Consider the following 25,847-nt stretch of genomic DNA (forward strand, 5'->3'; position numbering starts at 1 on the left):
AAAATAGTTTTAATCTGCATTTCTCTAATGGCCAAGAATGTTGAATACTTTTTTAAAATACTTGCCATTTCTGTTACCTTTTTGAAAGCTGTCTGTTCATTTTACTTGTCCATTTGGTGACTGGCAGTTTGGGGTTTTTTGTTTACTTATTTTGGTATTTAATTTTTTCCCATTCTTTGTAAATTCTGAATATTATCCCTGCATTTGAAGAATAGCTTTTAAAGAGCTCCATTCTGTGTGCTGTCTGTATGCTCCGATGATTGTTTCTTTTTTTTTTTTTTTCCTTTTTTTTTTTTTTTTTTGTCTTTTTGAGACAGGGTCTCCCTATAGCTGTCCTGGAACTCACTATGTAGAACAGGCTGGCCTTGAACTCACAGAGATCCACCTGCCTCTGCCTCCCAAGGGCTGGGATTAAAGGTGTACTCCACCATACCTGGCTTGATGATCATTTCTGAACCTGTGCAAAATCTTTTTAACTTAATGTAGTCCTGTCTGTTGATTCTTGCGATTATCTACTGTGGTATTGGAGTTCTGTCAGAAAGTTCTTGCCTGTACCTGTATCAGTAAGTATTCCCTATATTTTTCTCTAGCAATTTCAGCTTTCAGTTTTTAAAGTAAGGCCTTTGATTCACTTTAAATTGATTTTTGTACAGGCTGAAAGATATGGACCTAATTTCGTTTTTCTCCTAGCAGATCTCCAGTTTTGCCTGCACTATTTGAATAGGCTTTTTTCCCCCACTACATAATTTTTATACTTTTGTCCAAATTTAGTTGACCATAGCTGTACTGGTTTATTTCCAGGTCCTCTATTTTGTTTCATTGGTATACCATTCTCTTCTTCTGCCAAATATTTTTAAGGCAGGGCATGAGGATGTCAGAGGCCCATTGGAGGTGGTATAGTCAGAGGAATGTTCTGTAAGAGTTGATGACTTAGATGTACAGTATAGGAAGTAGAAGAGTTTGCCAAGTAGACCACAAGATTGCAAGACACAGCCCAGGTGTTACAAAAGCCTGAAGGCCAAGAAAAAGCTGTATGGTATGTGGTGTGGGGAGAACACAGGCTGCATTGGTAGGAAAGTAGAAATGCATCAGGCATAAGAAAGATTCTAAGAAGTGTTTTCAAAACAAAAATAAACAACTTATGTTGGCTTTCTAACGTGGTTTTTATTTAATCTAGACATATAACAAGGGTCTTGCTAACATGATTCTGAAATTGCTTATGTCCTAGCAGGGTGTGCTTAAGTGTTTTTGTTGGTTTTGTTTTATTTTTTGGTTGTGTCTCACTGTTTGGCCATCCCAGAACTCAACAATCCCTCTGCCTCTACCTCCCAAATTGTGGGATGATAGGTGTACACCAGCACACCTGACTATTTAGATGTTCTTATTTAGTAAAAGATGTTATAGTAGACAGTCTGGACTCAGAGTGGCTTTTCCCTGAAAGTCATATTGCAGTAAGAAGTTTAATAATGAAGTAAGGAAGGATTGTGGTTATATACTAAATTGCTGTCAATGTAAAAACCTAAATCCAGAAATAAATTTACTTGTTTTAAAAGACAAATTAGTGTCATGTTTTTATCTATAGAACTAAGGTAGTATCTAAAGTAAAACCAAAATGGGAAGAAATAGTAAAAGAAGGAATTGTATAAAGATTCTCCATTCTCGTGGTCTCTAATACCAGTAAAGAACAATAGTAAATTATGGCTTTAGACTCTTGCTACAATTTATTATCTTTTGTTCCCTATTGTAGGTTTAATTCAGAAACAACTGAAACCTTTATACACATTGACTTTGTGTGTTTTATAAATCATGATTTCTTAGCTCTAGATTTTAAGTTTCTTTTGTATTATATTATAGATTTTTTTGGGTTTTGGCTGGGGTTTTGTTTTGCTTTTGTTTTGTTTTGTTTTGTTTTGTCTTGTTTTGTTTTTGAGGCAGTGTAGTCCTGGCTGGCCTGGAGCTTGCTATGTGGACCTCAAACTGCCTCTGCCTCTTGTGTGCTGGGATTAAAGGCTTGGCTCACCATTCCCAGTGAATTATAGATCTTAATCTGCAGAATGTTGATAGTAAGAAAGGCAGTATCATTTAATGCTTGTTTCTAACTCATCTTACACATGTATGAAAGTAAAATTCTGTCCTCTCTACTTCTAAAATATGTACTAAGCCTAAGAATTAAACTGACATAACACAGATTAACAGGAGAAAAGCACGCATGTTTTAATTTTTATATGTATATGGGAGTCATCAGAAGAAAAATAGTGGACCCCCCATTTACAAAAAAAGCTTTTTGGGCTGAATTCTCATATATTGAATTAGATAAAGAGAAATAAATCATGAGAACAGGAGAGTACCAAAGAACTATTCTGCAGGATACTGGAGAAAACTAAGATCAGGGTTAGTTTAGCAAGGTTTGTTAATAGTGACTTTTCTCAGCCGTCCCATTAATGAGGATAAGAATGTTACTTTTCTTCTGGTGTAGAAAGGCCATCTCCCATAGGGAGGAAAGGGCAAGGTCAAAAGACTATTTTTCTAGTGCTTTTTTGCTCAAACTGATCCTTGGAACAAAATGGCATATTGGCAGGCATTTTCTGCCATCCTTCATGTGGTGTCAGTTCCACATCATATGACATAGCTGATAGAAATCTATTTTGTAGATATACAAGATATCCATCCACAAAGAGTCTTTCATTTTTACTATTTCTTTCACATACAGAGTTTGGAATGAAAATATTAGAAGTAGGAATGTGTAAGATGTAAGAAAGCCTTAGAGTGGCCGCAGGCAGGGGAGGGGAAAGGGTTCTGAACATATATTATACAGGAGTAAATGATTTTATAAAGGGAAATAATGTTTTGTAAAGGAAAAAAAGCATTTTTCCCCAGAGGGCTGTATGTCAATGAAAGCAAGGTATAGGTTTACATGCTCACAGCATTATGCCACACACAGCTCATGCACTTGACAAGTTATACTGAGATGAATGTTGAATGATGTTGCCAATAATAGAAATGGAAAATAGGTAGAGAAGCTGATTTGCAATAGTAATAATGCTAGTAGATGGAATTTTAGGCTTAGTACAGTGGAATTGCTGCTAGGATGCTCAGGTATGCAAATAGCTCTTAGAAGTGTCAGGAATGCGCCCTCTCCACCATCCTCCTGGTAACATATAAGTAAAGGAAGGAGGGGGAGGGAGAAAAATAGGTTAATTGGTGCATAGGCCCCCTCCTTAGAGACATCAGAAGAAAGCATTGACGCATGCTAAAGTTCACAAGGGACAAGATGTAAAAAGAAGGTAGGACTCCTCAGTACAGATCCCTAGAGAACATCTAGGCCGCAGAGGAAAGGGGTATGATGGGTCCTTAAAGCTCATTGGGTTGCCCACAAGTAGAAAGCATTGCCCTGTAGAGAAATTTTATTTCCATAATTTGAGGTATTAGTTCCTTCCTTGATCCTGATGCTGCTGTTTCCTTTGAAGACAAAGCATTGAACTGAAATCTATCTTGTTTTTTTAATTATAATTGACTTTTTAGCATAATAGAGTATACAAGATATAGTTCTATTTGAATTCTGTATTCAATCTTTTGATTCCCATGTAACTTCAGGAGTGAAAGAATAATTTTCTTTTAATTAGACTTTTAAAGCATAATACACATTATTTTTTATATGCTGTGTTGTGGTTTGGGCATGAACTATCCCCTAAAAGTTTTGTGTATTGAATGTTGGTCCTCAGTGTGTACAGTTTGGGGAGGTTTGCTACTTTAGTATTTGACTCTATCACTAATTAGGTAACAATTGAATAAAACTTATAAGAACATTTGGAGAATATGTACATGGCGTTATGAAAACCATTTTAAGAGATGGGTCTAGGCTTAGGGGAGAACCTACTACTATAATCCTGCTAAGTGGACACAGTATTAAATTGACTCCTAATGACTTATTATTTTACCCATAGATTAGTGCATCTCTTAGCCCTCATCAGAAAAGCTTCTTTTGTCACCAGATGGTGATTACCACAGAGATCCACAACTGGTCAACACGCGGAGAATAAGAGATGGTGGAATTTTCAACCCTAAATGGTATACCTGCTTCCTAGGCTCAGGGATCACTGAGAAAGAGGGGCAGAAAGATCGTAAGAGCCAGAGGGGGTGGGTGACTACAACAAAAGGGTTTTCCAAACATAACAGGGCAGTTACACCTACGAACTCACGTGGTTGTGACAGCATGCCTAAGACCTGGGTAAGCTCAAGTGGGACAAAATCTAACCTGTGTGGAGGGAGGAGGTGGGCACAAAGCCCCATCCCTAGTTGCACAGCCGTTGGAAATTGATAGCTACTGGGATAAGGAGAGTCAGTTTTCTTTAAGGGTGTGACCCCTGGTAAGTTGATCACACTCCAGGGAATGGGCCCATACCCAAGAGTATTTGGGAGAACACAAATTAAACTCGATGCTTGATGGGGCTTTTTCTTTTTTAAAGGGTACAGTACATTTATAGACAAGCACACCATACACCACTCACTTATCAAAGAAACTTTTTGTTTTCAAAAGATAAGGGCTATTACAGGGTTCCACAAGTGATCACACACAGGATATATGTATGAGAGATACCCATATGTGACACATCTACAATGGAACCCCTACGCCTAAGGCTCATGGTACATAGTGAAACAGGAGGTAGAGAGAACAGTAATACATCCCTCAACTCTCATCAGCAAAGCTTCCTCATGCACAGAATGCAGTGTACACAGAAAGCCCCAACTGACCAAGTTTTAGAGAATAAGAGACTGCAGAGTGCATGTCCCTGGATAGGACTCCTACATTAAATCTCACCCACCCATGGCTCAGGGACCATTGTGGAAGAGGGGGCAGAAAGGTCATAAGAGCCAGGGCTGGTGCATGAATATAAGGAAATAAAGGCTTTCAGGCCTCTGGGAACTTGCTCATATGAACTTGAAGCAATGGTGATGGCATGCACAAGATCCATGCTGACTCAATCAGAAAAAAAACCCAGCAGAGAACTAGGGAAATAGGCAGCAGGCCCTAACCTTAGCCAAGGAACTGTTGGTAACTGATTACTGCCAGGTAGCAAAGAATTGATCTTTAAGGGACTGACTCTAGATAGACTGACTAGACTCCAGTGGATGAACTTGCACCAAGGGACATCTGGGTACAGATAGGCCTTAACATATATGAAAGAATGCATGAAATCCTCTGGGGGGTGGTGTCTAAATTTGGTTAAAATCTATTATATTTAATGCAAAAAAACTCAAAATATTTTTAAAAACTGAAAAAAAGAAAAGGACATAGGCCAGACATGGTGGCACAGGCTGTTAGTTCCAGTACTCAGAGGCAGAGACAGGAAGATCTCTGTGAGACTGAGGCCAGACTGGTCTTCATAGTGAGTTCCAGGCCAGTTGGGACTACAAGGCATCTGTCTCAAAAACAGACCAGCAAAAATTAAAAAAAAAGGGGGGGGGACACAAAGTTGAGGTGGGTGGTTAGGGAGGTTAGGGTGGATCTGAGAGGAGGTTGGGGGTGCATATAATCAGAACACAGTCTATGAAATCCTTGAAGAATTAATAAATTTCAAGAGATGGGTCTAGGGAAAAGTGTGTGGCTCAGTGGTAAAACAAGAGCTTAATATCTCTGATGCTCTGGACTCAGTCCCTACGTGGGGGAAAAGAACCCCAAAGGAGGAATGGCAGGAACACATTTTTGACTGGGAAAATCTGTGGCATCTTTGCTGAGAAAGTGGCTGCTGTATGTCTTTTATTTGAGTTTTCAAGCGTCTCACATGAGTATCTCATACAACAGTAAGGAATGATCAATGATTAAACTCTAAATAACTTATTTTTAGTGATTTTAACACAAAGAATTATAAAGAACATACTTCCTCCTTTCAGTATGTTAATTAGAATGTTGAAATTATTCCTAATGTTGAAAGTTTGTGTAGGTGTAGTGAGCAGGGAGCTCCTGTCTATTAGTTTAGTGTGCATTTATTATGCCCAGATTTTTCCTTTAAATTAATGGATTTCAAGCATTTATAAATCCTTTCCTCCCCAATAGATTTTCACTGTTCCCTAAACATAACTTGGAAAATATTGTCTTCCTTAAAAAAAGCTTGCAATTCTTTCATTCAGATCTTCTTGTGTTCAAAAGGAATTGGGCAAATTAACTGTTCTACTTATAAAGATCTTGTGATACATTTTTGTTCCCTATAGTAAGTTGACTACTAGGACAGAAATAAAATCTGAGCATACTGTGTCTTTTTATGTATGTCTTCCTAGGGAACTTCTGTAAATTTTATTATTTCTTGAAATGATCTATTCCTATTCTGGGAATTGTTGTGAAGTGAACAATTTGTAATATGTCAGTGCAAGACAATTATATAATGCAAGCAGCCATATTAGATCTTCTGTATCCCTCTACCTCATTTGCTGGATTGCTGAGGATAAGTAGTGATAGAAAGGTCTAGAATCTGCCTCCCAGTCCTAGTATTAGATGAACCATGTAACCCTGAGCCAGGCACTAACCCTCTGCTTTCATAGACAGAAGTGAAAATAGCACTAGCTTCAGACTCTGACTTTAATGTGTAAAACTTCATCTAGGATCAAATAAATGAAAATGTCTTTGTTATGTGGTATACCAAATGAAAACAAATACAGTAAGTAAAGAAGTTTTTAAATGGAAAAACAAAACAATGTAAAAGAAACAAAAACACAAATGAAAAATGCTATGTGAACACATGCTGTTTTGAGGTTTAACTTCATAGGTCTGCATCTGGTAGATCTGCTATCACTGTTATCAGAAAATCTGTATCGTAGAAAACAATGAATTTCTAGCATTTAGTTTCTAATTCAGTGACTTTTCTTTGTTTAGACAAATAACTCCTCTGTAATCTGACATAGAGTGCTGCAACCTTATATATAGAGATTTCTAGGTGTTTATCAGTGTCATGTATAAGAACAAAAACCAATAGAACTACTTAAATTTAGAGACAGTATTTCAAGGGGACATGGAGCATATATCCAAGATTAAATAAAATTCTCCTTGGTTAGGTCAGTTCCAATTTGACAGACTTTGCAATAGCTCACAAATGCTGAAGAGTTTTGTATGCAGGATACATGAATCTTCATTGTTACAGAAGAAAATAACATTAGTGAAATACTGAATTCTGTTCTTTCTCTACAGTGCCTCCAAAGCCTTTACATCTGCAGATCTCACCTTCGTTCAATATACACCAAACCCCCAGGCATAAAGCTTTATCTAGCGCAAAACCAAGGATGGGGGATGCTAATCCTGCCCCTGCTTCTTGTGCCTCAAAAGAAAAACCCAGTAAGGTGTCAGATCTCATCAGTCGCTTTGAAGGATGCAGGTAAGAGTTAACTTACAATGGGAGAAGACTGGGAGGAAGAAAGTTATCCTTGAAAAGCGTGGGATCTTAGTTCATTGTTTCCCAGCCTTAGCAAGAGCATTTTAAAAATAAATTACTTGGGACTCAAGAGATGGCTCGGCGGTTGAGAGCACTGACTGCTCTTGCAGAGGACCAGCTCCCACGTGGCAGCTAAAAACTGTCTTTAACTCCAGTTCTAGGGGAATCCGAAGCCCTCTTCTGACCTCCAAGGCATTGCATGACACGGGTGCACTCACATACATGCAGGCAATACACATACACATTAAAAAAATAATAAATAAAATGTTTAAAAATTACTTGATGTTGCCCTAGTATGGATTATAATTTACTATGTGTAAATTGTTGCTGGTTCTCATTTTCTGTATGTGTCAGTGGATATCTGACTTGTTAAGGCCAAGAGTCTGTCCACTCCTTGCCTTGCCTCTGACTCCTTGCCTTCCTGGGCCCAGTCTTCCTGATTCATTTTATTTAATTCAAGTCTTCTGTACCCATCCAGTCTGTGTCCCTTCTCTCTATAAAGAGATGTTATCTCTAAAAACAAAATTCATGCTAAATTGTTTTTTTTGAGGGGGTAGGTCTTTTTGAGACAGGGTCTTCCTATTACCCCAACTGGCTTAGAACTTGATATGTAGACCAGGCTGGGTCTCACAGAAATCCACCTATCTCTGCCTCCCAGATGCTGGAATGCATATTCCCTCATTTCATGCTTTATAGATAGAATTTTATATTCTGTAATTCTAATGCATGGGGGCAATAATGGCAGGTAAAATGTGTGTTTTCATGTAAAGATAGAAACAAAACAAAAAGAGAAATTAAAAGCAAACCCATATAAATTGCTTTTCTATTTATAAGACCTTAGGTCTCAGAATTTTTTTCTTAGAATTCACATCACTTGCTTAAATAGAATTTTATTTCTATAAAGTATATCAGGAAGATTTTGTTTGTCACTATAACAAAATATGTATAAATAGAATGTATGCCAGGCGTGGTAGCGCATGCCTTTAGTTCCAGCACTCGGGAGGCAGAGGCAGGTGGATCTTTGTGAGTTCAAGGCCGGCCTGGTCTACATAGTGAGTTCCAGGACAGCTGGGGCTACAGGGAGACTCTGTCTCAAAAAAGAAAAAAAAAAAAAAATAGAGTGTATGTAATTTCATTTTCATCCTTGAAGACAAATATTTTCCTTCATTCAGATGTAATATTTAGGAATTCTTTCCCATTACGTGAATTTTTAAATTTCCTTATTATGCACATAGTGAAATTATAGCTTGGAAATACTTTTAGAATGTTCTGGAAAATGTAACCAAGCCTAAGACTGCAGTGTCCCTCATTGAAAATATGCTTGTAAGTTGGCCAAAGGGGCCTGTTGTCACAATACTCAGGAAACAGAGGCAGGAGGGTGGGGGATTTGAGGACAGCCCAGGAGTTCAGTTCCCAGAACCCATGGTAGAAGGAGAGAAACAGCTTCCCAAAGTTGTCCTCTGACCTCCACATGTGCTCCATTTCACATGTATGCTAACACTCACACATCCATTAAGACATACAAATCGTAATAACATCTTTTTAAAAAAGACCTCAGCTAAGTGTCATAGTTTTGCTCTGGGCAAAAGTCCAAGTAACACCATTCCATGAAATAGAATGATTGGAGCCAGCAGATCTCATTTTTTAAGAAATGTTTCTTTCTTTCTTCCTTTATTTATTTATTTAATTTGTATGAGTGTTTTGCCTGCCTGTATATAAGTGAGACTCTGCATACAGTGCCTGAAGAGGCTGTCTAATCCCCTGGAACTGGAGTTAAGGATGGTTGTTAGCTACCACGTAAGTGCTGGGGACCAAACCTGGGTCCTCTCTGCAAAAGCACTCAGTGCTCTTAACTGCTGAGCTATCTCTCCAGCCCCGTATTTCGTTGTTTTTATTGTTATTTCCTTTTTCTTGAAGTCTTCTTTCTCTCAAAATAAGAGCAATTACTTTTTTTTAAGCTTAGGAAGATTTAGAGACTTAAAAAGTAACATTTTTCTGCAGACACAAACATTGAGTTTTCCCAAGAATATTGCAAGACTGACTGCCCTACCCCTACACTGTTCTGGCATGTGCAGGCAATAGCACGCCTCTGAATACTAACTAGTACTAATTGCTCCTTTTACCTCTCCCATTTTTATTCCACCTGCTGCAAGTGTACTTTGATGGCAATTACTACAAGATCTTCCAAAGCAGTCCTTCAGGAGTGTTCAAAGCATGCCTAGGTTCAGTTCAGGGGTATTCAGAAGATCATTCTACAAAGTTATTAGACACTGATGTAGTCAGAAGAGGATGGCTTGACTTATCAACAAGGATTTCTTGACAGATTTTCTGGGGTCAAGATATACTGTATATAGAAGGCAAATATCTGCAGTGGAATGTGTCATATTTATTTATATTGACAATCTCCAACTTTTGAATAAACATAAGCATTTTACCCTTCTGAAATATTTCCCTTCGCTTATTTGACTTAAATCACATCCTTGTTTCTTCCTTTCTCACTTTGTTGCTAACTGTCCTCTCTCATGCATGCATTCTCTCTCTCTCTCTCTCTCTCTCTCTCTCTCTCTCTCTCTCTCTCTCTCTCTCTTCAGTTCAAAGTAGCACTGACAGGGTAGGGGTGGGTTGGAATGAAGAGAGAAGGTGACATATCTCAGTGTGTCCATATTACCTTGCCCTGCCCTACTTCCCTTTCCCTGTCACCCAGAGGGGTTACCTGTACTGAGGAAGGTAACCAGTACTGGATTTTGCCCCTACTTTTTGTGTTGCTTATTCACGTGCTCCTCATCCTATCTAAAATGTTTTAGCATAACATGGAGTGAAAACCATAATGAGATTTAAAGCTGGACTTCATGGCTTTAATTCTCTGGTTTAGTCACTTGATAGAATTTTTCAGGCATAGATCTCTTTGTTTATAGACCCCTGAGTTGGCAGTTATTTGAGGATAAAACACAGTAACCACTATAAAAGACTTAACATAGCTTAAGGCACTTACCGAACACTTCATAAATGCTGTCTGCTGTTGTGTAATTGTCACGGGATCATTTCATTTGTCGCACATTTATTGAGCACTTTGCACACACCTCACTGAGCTGGAGGAGTGATGCTGAGAGAACAAGACAGTTCAGTCTTGGCCCTCACAGAATCGTAATCTAGTTTAGTTTCTTCTCATTTAGGTCATGGAAATTTCTCAGACTATAGCTTTTAGTTTTATGTCCCCTCCTTCAACCTGGAATTCTGGGTTAAAATACTACACAAATAATTCCAAAGGAACATTGTATCAGGAGTGAAGTTCCATTGTCTTTTTATAAAGATTACATGGAATAGCAGGCATCAATAAGGACTTTAAAGAAGACTGGAGAAAATGGTGGAGTATTCAGTTCAGACAATCCAACTTAGAAAAGCCTCTGGAACAGTGCTGTGTTAGGGCCTGAGTGGCAGAGAGTTAGTCACATCAGTGTCCTGGGGAAGATTTTCCTGGGAACAGAAGAGCAGTGGCCCTGACCTTCACATGCACACATTTTGGAGTGTGGCAAGATCACAGTGAGGAGAAGGAAACCAGAAGATGGAACTCTGGGAGCTGGAGTAGGCAGTCATGTAGGTGTCATCGGGACATCAGTGTACCCTTCCGTGTGTGAGGATCTGACTTAGAGACCAGATTGGAGAGATCAAGAGCAAGATTAAAGAGAGCCATTAGGGACTCATTGGCAGGTACTGCAGCATGTATAGTAAAGCTTTTGAAAATATGTCAGCATTCCAAATGAAAATAAGTTTTGCTTATAACCTATTTATAAACTGAGGACTTCTGTGCTTTTTTTATCAAATGGCAAAGAAGTAAAAAACCTGGGAAAAGATGATCTTACTATTTCATCTATCTTGTTATGAAGTCATTTAAACATCCCATGCTTCTAGCCCTGTAGGAAAAGCTGAGACTTTTCCTCTTTTTTTAGCTGCCTATTTAGATGTGGGTTGTATCCCAGGAGTCCATGTCTCTAAAACTGTCATGACTAGAAAAGAAATCTCTGTTCAAGTAGATTTGTCTTTAAAACTTCTAAACTTCTAAATTTTTCATGCTAACGTTTTCATGTTTTCTTACTATTTTTAATCTTACAGTGTTTCATCAAATTACATCGATTTGAAAAAAGATTCTACAGTGAACCTAGGTATTCCTCAAATCCCGGGACAGCATGGACTGACACCCACATCTCCACAAAAATTCATGTCCCAGCACCCACCACAGAAGCAGGAAAGTTACCCAGATGAGGCTCAGGGTGAAAAGACTTGTTTGGCCAATGGCATAACAGCACCACAAAACCAGATGGAATGTAAAGAGAGTAAGATGGCTGCTCTTAGCCCAGATAACCGTAGTCAAACTGCTGAAACATCTCTTGATGCACACTTAGTAAATGGAGAAAGAGATGAAGCTACCACAGATCCTGCACCAACCACAAGCAATGACCATGATGAAAATATTTCTGATAGCAGTTGTAGGACTCCAGGTGCCGACTCAGTGCTTTTCCTGAAAGATGAAGATGCCAACGTCCAAAAGAGGGAAAGTGGAGAAAGCCCTGTGGAATTGGATCAGCCGGACCAGCACCATGAGGTAAAGGTAAAGCATGAAGCTGTGCACAGGGAAACACTGCTTAGACACTCGCTGTGTCAAACTCTAACAGCCGCTGTGAAATGAACAGCTCACGTTACCCACACCAGCAGTTAAAACATTTGCCAGCTGTAGGAGCCACTGGCTAGTTCCCCCTCTGAGGGGTGTTTCACTTTTTTCTTGTGCAGCTTCTTTGGATCTTTCTGTTGTGGTTTCTCAGTGTGATTGCATTGATATAAGAAAGCCACACCACGTTGTCTTTACGTGAGAAACATATTTCTGTGGTTCTAGACACTGGTGCAGAATCCCTAGCATTTAACAGGCAGAGAGGACAGAAAGCTTGGAAGATGAACTTGACACTAGCAGATGATCCTTTTCTTGGACAATATGGAAATATTAACAACTTATTCAGCAGATTGTAATTATTTCTAGGCTTCTCATTTTTAGATTTTTCTAACTAAAACCCGTTTTGGGGGAAGTTGGTTGGTTGTTTTTGAGACAGGGTCTCTCAGCTGTAGCTCAGCTAGCTTGGAACTCACTATGTAGACAATATTGACCTTGATCTCACAGAGATCCACCTGCCCCTGTCTCTTGACTGCTGGGATTAAAGATGTGTGCCTCTATGCTAGGTGATAGTAAATGCCTTGATTTTTTTAAGTCAGGTGGCCAAATAAGAGTTTAGCAGTTCACTCAGAGAAAAAGAAAATGTCCCAGAAATGTCAGGTGAATTTTGAGGGTCTTACTGCGATGTGCAGCTCAGAATCACTCAGCTGCTCTGTGCTGTCACTCCCAGGCCAGTGTCATGACCTGGTACAAGAAATCACAAGCAGGGAAAGTTTAAATAGGACAATGGGTGGGAGAAAGGGACTCAGGCTTTAATGACACTCTGAAACAGCAAAGAAACAGGACTGTGAAGTAAATCTTCTTATACCTCAATAGTGTGGTGAATTTTAGTGTCTTTGTTCTTGAACTATGGTGAAAGGAAGAGACAGTTATAACCAGAATATCTTTCACAGTGGGGTGAAGCGCCTGCAGGCATCTGTGGAACAGCAAGAGTTACCTTGATTCATGGAAGGATTTTACTTAGTGGTGATTCCTGTGGTTGCTGGTACTTTTTCTGTATTGTCTTTTTTGTTGTTGTATATGCATGTTCCTAGATGAATTTTACTTGGTTTGGGAGAGATATAATAAGATTTTCTTATTAAGTTCATGAAACATAGAATGAATAATACAGGCGGCTTTCCTCGTGGCTGAGCTTTTTAAGCAGTGGATGGCACATACTTGTGTGATTGAGACAGGAAGTTCTCTGCAGAGCTAGTGATCCAAATAGCACATTTAATATTGGCACAATGATTGTGTGTTCTCCTCTCCTCTCATCCCCAAATGCAATATGTTAATAGTGTTGGAAAGCTTTATTTTGTTATGCGTATTTTACCACAATTAAGAATTTTTTTTTTTTTTAATTTAGTAGCATATTGTGGACGAGACAGTTGGGACCAGGGATGCTGATGTTTCTTTGAGCATTGTGACCTTGAACAAGTCAATAGAATTCATGTGTCTAGTTGCAGGGCACAAACTGCATAGGATCACAAGGGCTTTTTCAGTGATAATGTAGTGATTCATTATTCAGTTATATGTGATAAACTCCTTGTTAAGATAACCCTTCAGATTGAGTACTTTCTAATGTGTTGAACTTTTAAGGTGTAATTGAATATTTTTAGTTTCATCATGCAATTGAAAAAATTATTTCTATTTTTATATAACTGCATAAAGAGATTTACATCAGAAGACCCTCAAGTCAGTTCCATTTAAACCAATAATCAACTTAATGGCCATTTCCTTGAGAGCTTGTTCAGATGGTCTAGCATAACTACCCACTTGCCCTTGAGTAAGAACAGCCCTTCTCTGTCAGGAAAAGACTTCCTTCTCAACTATACAAAGCTTCAGAAGGATGTCCATGGAGCAGTGAAGGAGGAAAGAACCTAGCCAGCTGGATTGGCCAAATTAACCCTGGTTCTCAGAAGTGACAGATGTCATAGTCAGATCATCCTCTTATCCCAGATGCCTACCAGCAATGTGAACATGAGATAATAATTTTGAGCAAAAGGAAATACTTAATACATTTAAGAAAAATATACCATTGTAAAGTTTATCCTGGGCTTATGGAGTTGTGAAAATAGATTTACATTTACATTGCATTACATCACATCTAGCTAGAAAGCTAGATGACTAAAGCTATCTATTCATGTGTGTGTGTGTGTGTGTGTGTGTGTGTGTGTGTGTGTGTGTGTACATATACACATTTTTAAGAAAGGACAGCCATTTTTAAACGTTTTATTTATTTTTATTTTTAGCGTGTGTTTTGCCTGCAGGTATACAGTGCTCAGGGAGACCAGAAGAAGGTGTCAGATCCCCTGGAATGGTTAGGGGCAGTTGTTAGCCACCATATGGTTACTGGGAACTGAACCCTGGCGAGCAACCAGTGTTCTTAACTGCTGAGCCATCTTTCCAACCCTGTGAACAGGCAAACATTTTTAATGAAATTAATTTCTGAAACATACGGAACAGTTGATTTGTCTCACTGCAGAGTGTGCTTACTTTTGTTTAAGTGTTTTATGAAAACTAAACTCCATCACTGCAGAAAGGAACTGTACTGTTGCTTTATAATCTCTTTGATGCATAGCTTATTTGTATACATAGTTCCTAAGTAAACGGTCTTTTCCTTCCCCTAACTTAAGTTTTAATATTTTCCTTCCAACATCTCCCCTTTAGCAGACTTCAGTTTGTTTTTTTTAATCTGCTACAGTACATGACTATACTAATTAAAGATGTGAGATTTGGTAGATAACATCTAAAGATCTGAAAAGTACTATGTTGGTTGGTTTTTGGTTTTCTCATTGCTCTGACAAAAACAACTTAAGGAAAGAAAGCTTTATTTGGCTCACAGTTTGAGGATACAGTCCTTCAGGGCTAAGAATACATTAAGAGTGTGAGCAGGATATTTCAGCCAGGAAGTAGAGAGATGAATGCCAACACTCCTTTTTATTCAATCTAGAATCTCGGCCATTGTAATGGTGTCATTCTTTTCCAGGATGGTACTTCCCACTTCAGTCAGACCTTTCTGGAAATACCCTCATAGACACAGCCAGAGAAGTGTTACCTTGGTGATTCTAAATCCAGTCATGTTGACAATCAAGATTAAGCACCATAACTCCAGAACTTGTCAATTTGATGCCCAAACATATCACTTTAAATTTTACCTTTTTCCCCTAAAGTCTCATCTTTATCTCATAATGAAAAATATATTTAGTGTATCTCTAAAAGTCCTCATAGTCATCAATGGTCAAAAGTATAAATATTTTATGTTCTAGATTTATATTCAGTTTTATATTATAAGCCAAGTATGAATGAATAGTGTGGTAGTTTTTAAGACTAAGGTTTTATATAAATGTCAATATTTTCTACATAGGCTCAAATTAATAACAGCTGTCAAGAATATAACAGAGGCAGATAGAGAAATATCCTTTCATTTGACCAAAAATGACAGAAATTATATAATTCACAAAATAGAAACTTACAGAAATATATTTTTAAAACCTTCTGTTAGTTTCTTGATTATTTCTGATTAAATATCTATTTTGCTTATTTTAACTAAGTAAGCCTTTGGAGTATGTAACTATTAAACATTCTAAAATAAGCATTACAGAGGCTATAGCTCAGTGGTTGAGGATTTGCCTACTATATATGAAGCGTTGGATTCAATTCGTAGCACACCACCAGTAAAAGAAAAAAAAATAGCTATAATCCAGGTGACTTTTTTTCCCTTCCATTTCTGCTCATTAAGATTAGTTGTAATTCTTAAGATCATTGGTTAATTTGGAAATAGAGATGAAGTGGCTAGTCAATGGAGGGGCTCCTTAAAAGCAGCTAAAGTGGGCCTTGATGAAAGAGTAGATTGCTAGGCAGCTGAAGATGAACTGGGAAGCAGTAGGAAGTGTTAGCCATGAGCAGAGGTCAGAGGTAGATGAAGATGAACTGGGATGCAGTAGGAAGTTTTAGCCATGAGCAGAGGTCAGAGGTAGATGAAGATGAACTGGGATGCAGTAGGAAGTTTTAGCCATGAGCAGAGGTCAGAGGTAGATGAAGATGAACTGGGATGCAGTAGGAAGTTTTAGCCATGAGCAGAGGTCAGAGGTAGATGAAGATGAACTGGGATGCAGTAGGAATATTAGCTGTGGGCAGAGTGCAGAGGTACATGGAATATTTGAGGGAGTATTTCTGACCCCGTAATGATGATTCAGGACTAAAAACTCAGGTTTTTAACTCCAACTCCTCATAATGAGGCCATAAAGGATAAAGAAAGGAGTGTCAGGGTGGTGGAGTAGACTTACTAGCTTCTGAGATGGGATCACTGTGCTCCTGGATTTCAGTGATCCTCATCCTCCCCAAGGAGCTGCCACTGCAGCCATGCTCAACCCAGGGCTCAGCTTAAGATGAAAGCTGAAGATATATTGCAATGGGTTTATATGTCAGTTAAGACACTTATTTCTTTGCTGAAAACAATGGAGGTTTAATTGGGGGCGGGGCTTTTTGAGACAGGGTCTCCCTGTAGCCCTAGCTGTCCTGGAACTTACTATGTAGACCAGGCTGGCCTTGAACACACAGTGATCCGCCTGCCTCTGCCTCCCAAGTGCTGGGACTACAGGCATGTGCCACCATGAGGTTTAATTTTTTTAACTGACTAAAACAGTTAATACTTGTTGAAAAACAGGAAACACAGCAAAACATAGAGAATATGAAACTTCCCATAATTCCACTTCCAAAAGAGAACTGCTTAGAGCTTTAACATTTAAGAATGTATTTGAAGGAAACATACTTCAAATGGCATGATCTTTGCTTGCTCTGTCTCCTCTTCTATTAGATTAAGCTGTGGTGATTCCATAGTCCAGTATGATTTCAGAAAGAGACATTTCTTAAACCACTGAAGTGACAATGATAAAACATCTGTGGGATTTTTTGTGGAATGTTTTGATTTGGTGATTTTCATTCACTGGATAGCCAAGGATGACCTTAAACATAGGCCCCTCCTGCCCTCACCTCCAAAATGCTGGGACTATCAGCATGTTATCATACACCCAGTTTAGATAGGTTTTTTAAAATACTTTTATTGTTCTGTGCATTCACAAGCGATGTATGCATATGAGTGTTCATGCTCCCATACACGTGGAGGTCCAAGGACAACTTTGTAGAGTCTGTTCTTCCTTTTCACCTTTTCATGGATTCTGGTAATCAGTTCCAGAGCTCGAAATCAGATGACCAGTTTTTCATTGCAAGCTCCTTTAACCACTGAGCAAGCTCTCTGGCCCCTCAATCTATTTTTGTTGTTGTTTATTTGTTACACCTATGGGTTTTACAGAGATGAATCAGATAAAGTGAAAAGAATACATCTACTGTGAGGTCAGAAATGATGGTGAATGTAGGGGTTAGAAACAAAGAAGAGAGATTCTGAACAATTCTATGACTTGCATGTAGGGCCTGAGTCAAGGTGGCCTCCTTCCTAGTATGGGTGAATTGGCAGATGATATACCTTTTCCTGAACTACAGGGGGCCAGAAGGAGAAAATTTTGGAGTCCAAAAAAGGAGATTTTCACATGCTCAATTTGAAGGATTTAGGGGAATGCAAGTGAAAATGCTTACCACGAGCCTGTGATTTTCTGCAGGCGAGGTTTGCTGGTTAAGCATTCAGATTTTGGAGCTGAAAATCTCCCCCATCACTTACTAAGCAAGTGACTTCACTTATGTCACATTAACATGTCTTCCTCCCATCGTTCCCTAACATACTAAATGAAGTAACTGAGGTGGCATACAAGAAGGAAGTTTTGGTACTGGAACTGCAGAGAGGGAGCTGAGTTGCTCATTAGATTAGTTTCATACCACTCAGTCTATAGCACCTACAAAATATTAATTTGGAGGGATTATGTATGTGACTAGATGGATCTGGAGCCCAAAAAGTGTAAGAATAGAAGAAAATCTTCATGTTGATGTGACTAGTATTATTACTAAGATGGAATATATGGGGTCAGGAAGAGACCTAAATAGAGAGCATAATATCATGAAAAAGATCACAGTGAATTGTCCACAAAGAAAAGGAGAGGACTGTGATTTGGAACCACAGGACTTACTTCGGAGGGGGGGAGGTAAACTTTGAGTAAAACATGATCAACATATAGAACTAACTGAAACTAGGTGTTAACCTGGAGGCTAGGCTTTTAATGGAACTTTATAGCTAACTAACCATGAACTTTTGAACTAAATTTATTTACCATGTACTGCAAGGCACTGCAGTAAATACAGAAAGAAAACCCATAGTTGAGATGGTGGCCAAGACTTCTAACTGACCATTACTCATTATATCATTGTCACCAACTAGCTAGGTTAGGATTCTTGCTCTACTTGGATAAAAATTGTCTTTAGGCAAGGAGAGCCTCCTTAAATATTTGTCTCTAGGAGCTGTGATTTCCCTTGGTGTTGGCAGCAGCAGTTGGTAGGTGAAAACAGGGGCAAGAGCTGTGCTCCTCACACCCCCGTTCAAGGCCTGGTACCAGAATTCTTGGCCTTTGGCAGTGGCTAGTATTCATAGATCTCAGCCTGGGGTCAGACCCAAGGCCTTGAAAATGTGACGGTGCTCAGGAACTCCTCTGGTGATGAGGGTCTACATGTTTTCTTCTCTGACTCTTACGGCATTTCTACCTTTTTGAATCAGTTCTCCTTCACTTTCTCCTCTGTCTCCTTCCCTATATGCTCCTCAGTTGATACCTTCCACAAGTCATTGGCCACTGCTTAAGTATGTGGGGTGCTGCTTCCATCGGGAATGAGTTCAGGAGCTAAGGTGGGGAGAAGAGAGACTTGGTGCTCAAGACCTGGCCTGGTAGACTGCTCAGAAACCCAGTACCAGCTGTGATTGACACACTCAGATGCAGAACCTAGTTGCAGGGATCTCAGCTGGATGCAGGTCCTGTAGGTGCTTCCAACAGATTAATCTGGGTATGCGATGCCGCCATAGGACACGTCTGGATCTGCAGCATCATCACCTGTCATGCGACCACACCAAGGCCTCCACTGCTTCTTCAGCTGTCAAGCAGAAGTTGCTGAGACTGTTGGGAAGCCCAGCATGGGCCACCAAGACAGTTCAGCTGTCTAACTACCACTGCCCCTTTTGTCTTCATTTTTACTATAGTGACCCTCAGCTGTCTGTTGATGCTTTTTTCATGTTACTGGCTCAGCCTACACAACTCAAAGTAAGCCAGAAAAGTCCATTTGGTCTTTAGCAACCATGAACCAGAGTAGGCTGCGGAGATGCGACCAGAATCTGGGCATACACTGCAAGAACACCCGCTGGGGTAGCACCAGCCACACATAGAACTTGCCTAGTGCTTGAAGAGGAGATTCTCCACAGAGTCCTGGGGTGACTAGCCTGAGGAATGTGTGCCCTACTAGGAAGGAATCCATCATGTTCAACACAGTATAAATCAGCAAACCTCTGGTACCATCAGGGATGAAAGAAAAGAACTAACAGTACAGCCATCCAAGACAACAGCCAGGAAAACCATAAAAATAAGAAGACCTTAGATATTGATAACCTCAGTCCACAGAGCAACTGACTAGATTTTCTTTTTTAAAAGCCGAGATCCAACTATTTGTTGTCTCTAAGAAACATATCCTATTGGCAGACACCCTCAGACTGAGTGTTCAAGGATGGAAGTCAACTTATCAATTGAATAGAATCCAAAAAGAAACTGGCATAGCTATTCTGATATCTGGTAAAGTAGGCTTTACACCAAAATTAATCAGAAGTTGCTGTGTTTAATAATGGGAAGACTTCATTAAAAGATACAACAATTGTAAACATATGTACCAAACTTTAAGCCTCCCAGTTTTATAAAAATAACACTAATTGCCACAGAAAGTCAGATGTGTCCTGATAAAATAGTAGTAGATGATTTCAGTAATATACTCTCAACTATAGATAGATTATCCAAAGTAAAAATCAACAAAGAAACTTCATGAATATACCATAATAGACTTAATGGACTTAATAGGTATCTACAGAATATTCTATTGAATACACATTCCTCTCAACAGCCCCTAGAACCATGTAAAATAGAAAAAAATATTTTGTATTTAAGAAGAATTTTCTTAAGATCCTAGAATCAAATGAAACCACAACTTATGAGAACCTTTGGGACCCACCTAACACAGTTATTAGAAAGTTTATAACCATAAGTTGCACTTACATCTAAAACTTGAGTGAGATCTCAAATAATCTATTGATGTACCTCAAAGATTTAGAAAAACTTGAGGAAGCCAAACACAAAAGTCAATAAGTAGAAAAAAAAAACAAAGATTGCGACAGAAATTAATGAAATAGAAACTGGAAGGTTTTATAGATACATAAAAATCAATCACATCAAAAGTTAGTAGTTTGAAAAGAAATAAGCAAGATTGAAAATACCTAGTCAAACCAACTAAAAGAAAGATAAAGTATACCTAAGTTAATAAAATTAAATATGATTGGGAGGGGAAAATATTGATGAAATCCTAGGCACATAGGCCATTTCAAAATTGAACCTAGAGAAAATAAGCAACTTAAATCCATAACAAGCAATAATAAAAGGGTGTCCAACCAAGAAAATCCCAGGAGCAAAAGACTTCATGGATGAATTCTATGAAACATTTAAAGAAAAACTATGATCCTCAAACTGTGCCATAAAATAAAAAAGGAAAGAACACTACCAAACTTGCTGTATGAAGCCACTGTAACCCTGACAGAAAAACCACATATGACATAAAAAACTATGTACCCACTTCCCTGATGAACACAAAATGTTTTCAAACAAGATTCAGTTACACATTCAGTTACACATTAGGTTGGTTTCATTCAAGGATGGTTCAACATGTGCAAATCAACAAGTAACTGAGCACATAAATATACTTAAGGACAGAAATCACAGGGTTATCTAAATAGATGCACAAAAGTCCTTCAACAAAGTTCCTTATCTCCTCATGGTAAAATTCCTAAGAATGAAAGAAACAACTCAACATAATAAAAGTCAAAACCTGAAACTATTTCCTCTAAAATCAGAATCAAGGAAAAGGTGTCTACTATTTCTGCTCTTATTCATTATCGTACTTAAAATCTTAAGGTGAGTCAAGAGACAGAAATCAAAAGGCTGAAATAGGAAGAAGCCAGATTATCCTTACTTGTATGTAACATGATCTTGTCTTTTAAAGAACCTAAAGACTCTAGCAGGTCAGAAAAGTAGCAGGATACAAACTTGCTGTACAGAAATGATTAGCTTTTTATATAATAATAACAAAATTTCCCAGTAAGAAGTTAGAAAAACAATCTCATTCACAATAGCTTTCAAAAATAAAATAAGGACCAGTGAGATGGTTCAGTGGATAAGAGGTTTTTGCATGTAAACCTGATTACCTTAATTCAATCCCCAACTCTCACAAGGTTGCAGGCAGTAACTAACTCAAGAGTGTTGTCCTTTGACCTCCACATGTGCAACTTTATTCACACACACACACACACACACACACACACACAGTAATAAATAATAAAAAGATAATAAAATACCTAGAATCAAACCTAACCAAGAAGGTGAAAGACCTCTGCAGTGAAAACTTCCTAATACTGAAGAAATTGGGGGGGAAAAAAAAAACAGAAGATGGAATGACCTCCTGTGATCATTTGTTGTGAAAATCATTGTAACAATAATCTATAGATTCAACACAATTTCCAACAGAATTCCAATGTGCATCTTCACAGAACTAGAACAAACAGTTTTTATTTCAGATTACATCTTGAATGACATGGGGTTATTTTGTTTTTTAATGAATATTTTTGTTGTCTGTGAGAATTCCATACACTGTATTTTGATCGTATTCACTCCCAACTACTCCCAGATCCATCCCCACCTCTCTACCCCTCCAACTTTATGTCTTCTTTGTTAGTGTAATAAACTCCATCAACTCCAGCTCGTGCTGTCCATATACTTCTTGGTGTAGGACCATATACTGGAGTACAGTTGACCTGCCAGTAGCCCCACCCTAAAGAAAACTGACTCTCCCTCCCCCAGAAGCCACCAGTTCATAGGTCCTCAGTTAAGGGTGTGTGCTTATAAACCCCTCTTACTTCATGGTAGAATATTGACTGGCTTGATCTTACACAGGTCTTGTGCAGGCAACCACAGCTGCTAGAAGTTCAGAAAGTTTAATTGGGGTTACCCTCCATAGGGAATTATGCTCATCCCAGAAGCCAAATAAAAAGCCCATTGCCAGGTATGAGATGCTTCCCCTCACCTTCTTGGCCAGATATGTCCTGGAGAAGTGGCAAGTAATTGGGTTAGGGCAAGGACCAAAAAGAGGGAAAGTGAGATGAATAGGAACAAGTCTTATCGTACTTATATGTGAAGATTCTGTAATGAATTCCATTCCTTTGGATGCTAACTTAAGAACTTAATGAAAAATTAAAAAGTAAAGACCACTCCAAAGTAACTTTTAATTTAATGCTAGAACATCAGTGGTGACAGCACAGGAGAGTCTCCCAGTCAGTCCTTGAGTGAGCCTATGCACGCCGCTTATATAGTCCCAGAGAAGATATTTGGACCAATCACAGCATTCCTTGCTTCGATCATAATCATTGACACCTGAATTTGGAATTAGTCATGACCGTGTGTCAGCACCATTATCCCTCTAACAGAGGAAATTCTGCTAGCCAAGGTGAAAATGATTCTAGGGTCATCTGGAGTTTATCAGGCTTGTGAAAGTAAAAGATAGGGTAAAACTGTTTCCTTGAGCTGTGCCTTCCAGAACCAGAACAGTCAGCCGTGACCGTACATAATTGTCTGAAGGTGTTCATCAAGTGTTTAATATGACTGGTGCTGGGCATAAATGTACTTCTATTGGATATTATAGACTACTTATCCTTTTTCCCAGGTCCACAAGAGAGAGTCCAATAGCTGCTAATTAGAAGTCAATTTTCCCTATCCCCAGTGTCTTCTTTACCAGAAAATGGTCAGCAAAAGGAGTTCTTACTATAAAAACAAAGAATTTGCCATTAACACTAACAGTAATTTTAACTTTTTTATGTTTCTTACAACACTTTTTTATGTTTCTTACAACAGTTTTTAATCAAATTTAGAGCCCCCCCTCATCCATGTCCCCCAACCACCCCCCAACCAGACCTCATTTATTCCGCCATACCTGTTAAGTCTTATCCAGTCAGGCATTTCTACCCTGATGTCCTTCTGTGCAAATTCATCCATTGGTGTCTAGTCAGCCTGTCCACACTTTGTAAATAAGGCATACGCTCCCTCACCCAGTAGTAATAAGTATCTAATAGTTCTCTAATAGTCTAGGGCCAGCCTGCTACCTATTTCTCTCACTCCACTCTGGGCCTTGTCTGATTGAGTTGGCATGGGTCCTGTGCTTGATGCCATCATTGCCACAAGTTCACATGTACAAGCTTCCAGTGGCCTGAAAGTCTCTGCTTCCCTGTGTTCTTGAACCATCCCTGGTTCTTAGACTCTTTCTGCTCCCTCTTCCACAATGGTCCCTGTCTTCAGCAGTAGGGACTGACTTCTAGTTCTGGGAGGCAACCAAGAGTTTTAGCAAATAGCCTGTGTTATTTTGGGGGACTCTTGGACCACTCTCACCAACCACTCAAAGGGAGGTCTCTTCTGTCTGGCACTATGTTCTTGTCATACAGCCCCCAGGCTTCCATATTCACTAATGTTTAGACACTGTATATGCATTTCTCAGGGGATTCCCTAGCCCCCCCCCAAGATTCATTCATCCCTACTCTTTTTTTCTCTCATCCGACCTCCCTCCACCCTCCCCAGTCCCAGCACCCCCATTATTCCCACCCTCCTACCAATAGCACCCGCTTCCCACTGTCCACCCTCTTCTGAGTTTCTACACACACACCATGACCCCTGCAAGTTCCTCCCTCCTTCCATCCCAACCTAACTCCCACCTTCCCCACCTCCCCACTGGTAACATCTGTTCCCTACGGTCCCCTCTTTCAGGTTCTTTCTTTTCCTTTACCTCTGTGTTTCCTTTACATTTTCCTGGCTCCTGGTGTTAAATTAGGATATATACTCACATATAAGGGATTGGTGCTCCAATCCACAAATGAGGGAGAGCATACGTTGCTTGCTTTTCTGTGTGTTACTTCACTTAGTATAACTAACAGTTGCCAGTTCCTTCTATTTACCTGCAAATTTCATAAATTTATCTTTTCTTACTTCTGAGTAGAACTCCATTGTATAAATATACCACATTTTCATTATCCATTTGTTAGTTGAGGGACATTTAGGTTGTTTCCATTTCTTAGCTATTGTGAAGAGAGCAGCAACCAACATGAATGTACAGGTATCTCTATAGTATGATGAGTCCTTTGGGTATATGCCAAGGAATGGTATAAGCAGATCATATGGTAGATTCATTTTTAGGTTTGTGAGAGTTCTCCACACTGATTTCTATAGTGGTTGCACAAGTTTGCATTCCCACCAGCAGTGAATGAGCATTCCCCTTTCTCCACATCCTTGCCAGCATTTGGTGTCTTTCATACTCTTGATCTTAGTCTGACTGGGATAAGATGGAATCTTAAAGAGGTTTTTAATCTACATTTCCCTAATTTACTAAGCATGTTGAGCCCTTTTTAAAGTGTTTCTTAGCCATTTTTATTTCTTCATTTGAGAACTGTCTTCAGATTTTAGCCCGTCTTTTTATTGGGTCTTTTATTTTCTTGGTTCTTTAGTTTTGGAGTTCTTTGTATATTCTGAATATTAATCCTCTGTCAGATATATAACTGGTAAAGATCTCCACTCAGTGGGTTTCCTCTTCACTTCCTTGGTTGTTTCTTTTGCTGTACAGAAGCTTTGTAACTTAATGAGGTCCAACTTATTGATTGATGACCTTCATGCCTGACAAGCTGATGTCGGATTTGGAAAGTTCTGTCTTTTTCCTGTATCTTGGAGGGTACTGCCTATGTTTTCTTCTAGCAATTTCAAAGTTACAAGTTTTATATTGAGGTCTTTGATCCATTTGGAATTGACTTGTGCAGGATGAAAGATACAGGCCCGATTTCGTTCTTCTACAGGTAGAGAGATCCAGCCAGCACCATTTGTTGAAGATGCTGCCTTTCCTCCATTGTGGGTTCTTGGCACCTTTGTCAGATAGTAGGTGGCTGAAATTGAATGTACTCATGTTTGGGTCTTCTATTATGGTCTGTTGATCTATGTGTCTCTTTTTGTGCCAGTACCGTGTTGTTTTATGACTATAGCTCTGTAAGATAGTCTGAGCTCTGGTGTGCTCATTCCCCCCAGTGTTGTTCTTTTTGCTCAAGATTGCATTGGCTATTTGGGGTCTTTTGGAATTACACACAAATTTTAGGATGATCTTTTTCTTGCTCTTTTTGAAGAATGTTGGGTATTTTGATTGGTATTACATTGAATCTATAGATTCCGTTTGGTAAAATGGTCATTTTTACCATGTTCATTCTACCTATCCTTGAGCATAGTAGGTCTTTCCATCTCCTAGTGTCCTCCTCTACCTCTTTCTTTAAAGATTAGAAAATTTCATTGTAGAGATCTTTAATGTCTTTGGTTAGTTTTATTTCTAATTGTTTTTTAGGTTATTGTGAATGGGAATGCTTTCTCTGATTGCTTGTTAATGGTATATAGAAAGGGTACTGATTGGGCTTACAGTTTTGAATTTGGGCTACATGGCCTTATAGTTTTGTAAGTTAATTTTGTCAC

The 25,847-nt window shown here is 38.9% G+C and overlaps 1 protein-coding gene across 6 annotated transcripts in view; it reads left to right on the forward strand.

The window, feature by feature from the left end:
- The window catches only part of Fgd4 (FYVE, RhoGEF and PH domain containing 4), a 278,130-nt gene that overhangs the window by 168,748 nt on the left and 83,535 nt on the right, over nt 1-25,847 (forward strand). For 4 of the 6 annotated variants that reach the window (XM_008829641.3, XM_029561875.1, XM_008829644.3 and 1 more), the window contains 2 exons: nt 7,181-7,364; nt 11,532-12,027. In XM_008829641.3, the coding sequence (XP_008827863.1) occupies nt 7,181-7,364; nt 11,532-12,027 (680 nt within the window). Of the gene's footprint in view, nt 1-3,990; nt 4,069-7,180; nt 7,365-11,531; nt 12,028-25,847 lie in introns of those variants that run through there. The other 2 variants (XM_029561876.1, XM_008829642.3) reach the window with 2 other exon arrangements.

This window comes from Nannospalax galili, unplaced genomic scaffold (assembly GCF_000622305.1).
Source record: "Nannospalax galili isolate Female #2095 unplaced genomic scaffold, S.galili_v1.0 scaffold454, whole genome shotgun sequence".
Classification (NCBI taxonomy): Eukaryota; Metazoa; Chordata; class Mammalia; order Rodentia; family Spalacidae; genus Nannospalax; species Nannospalax galili.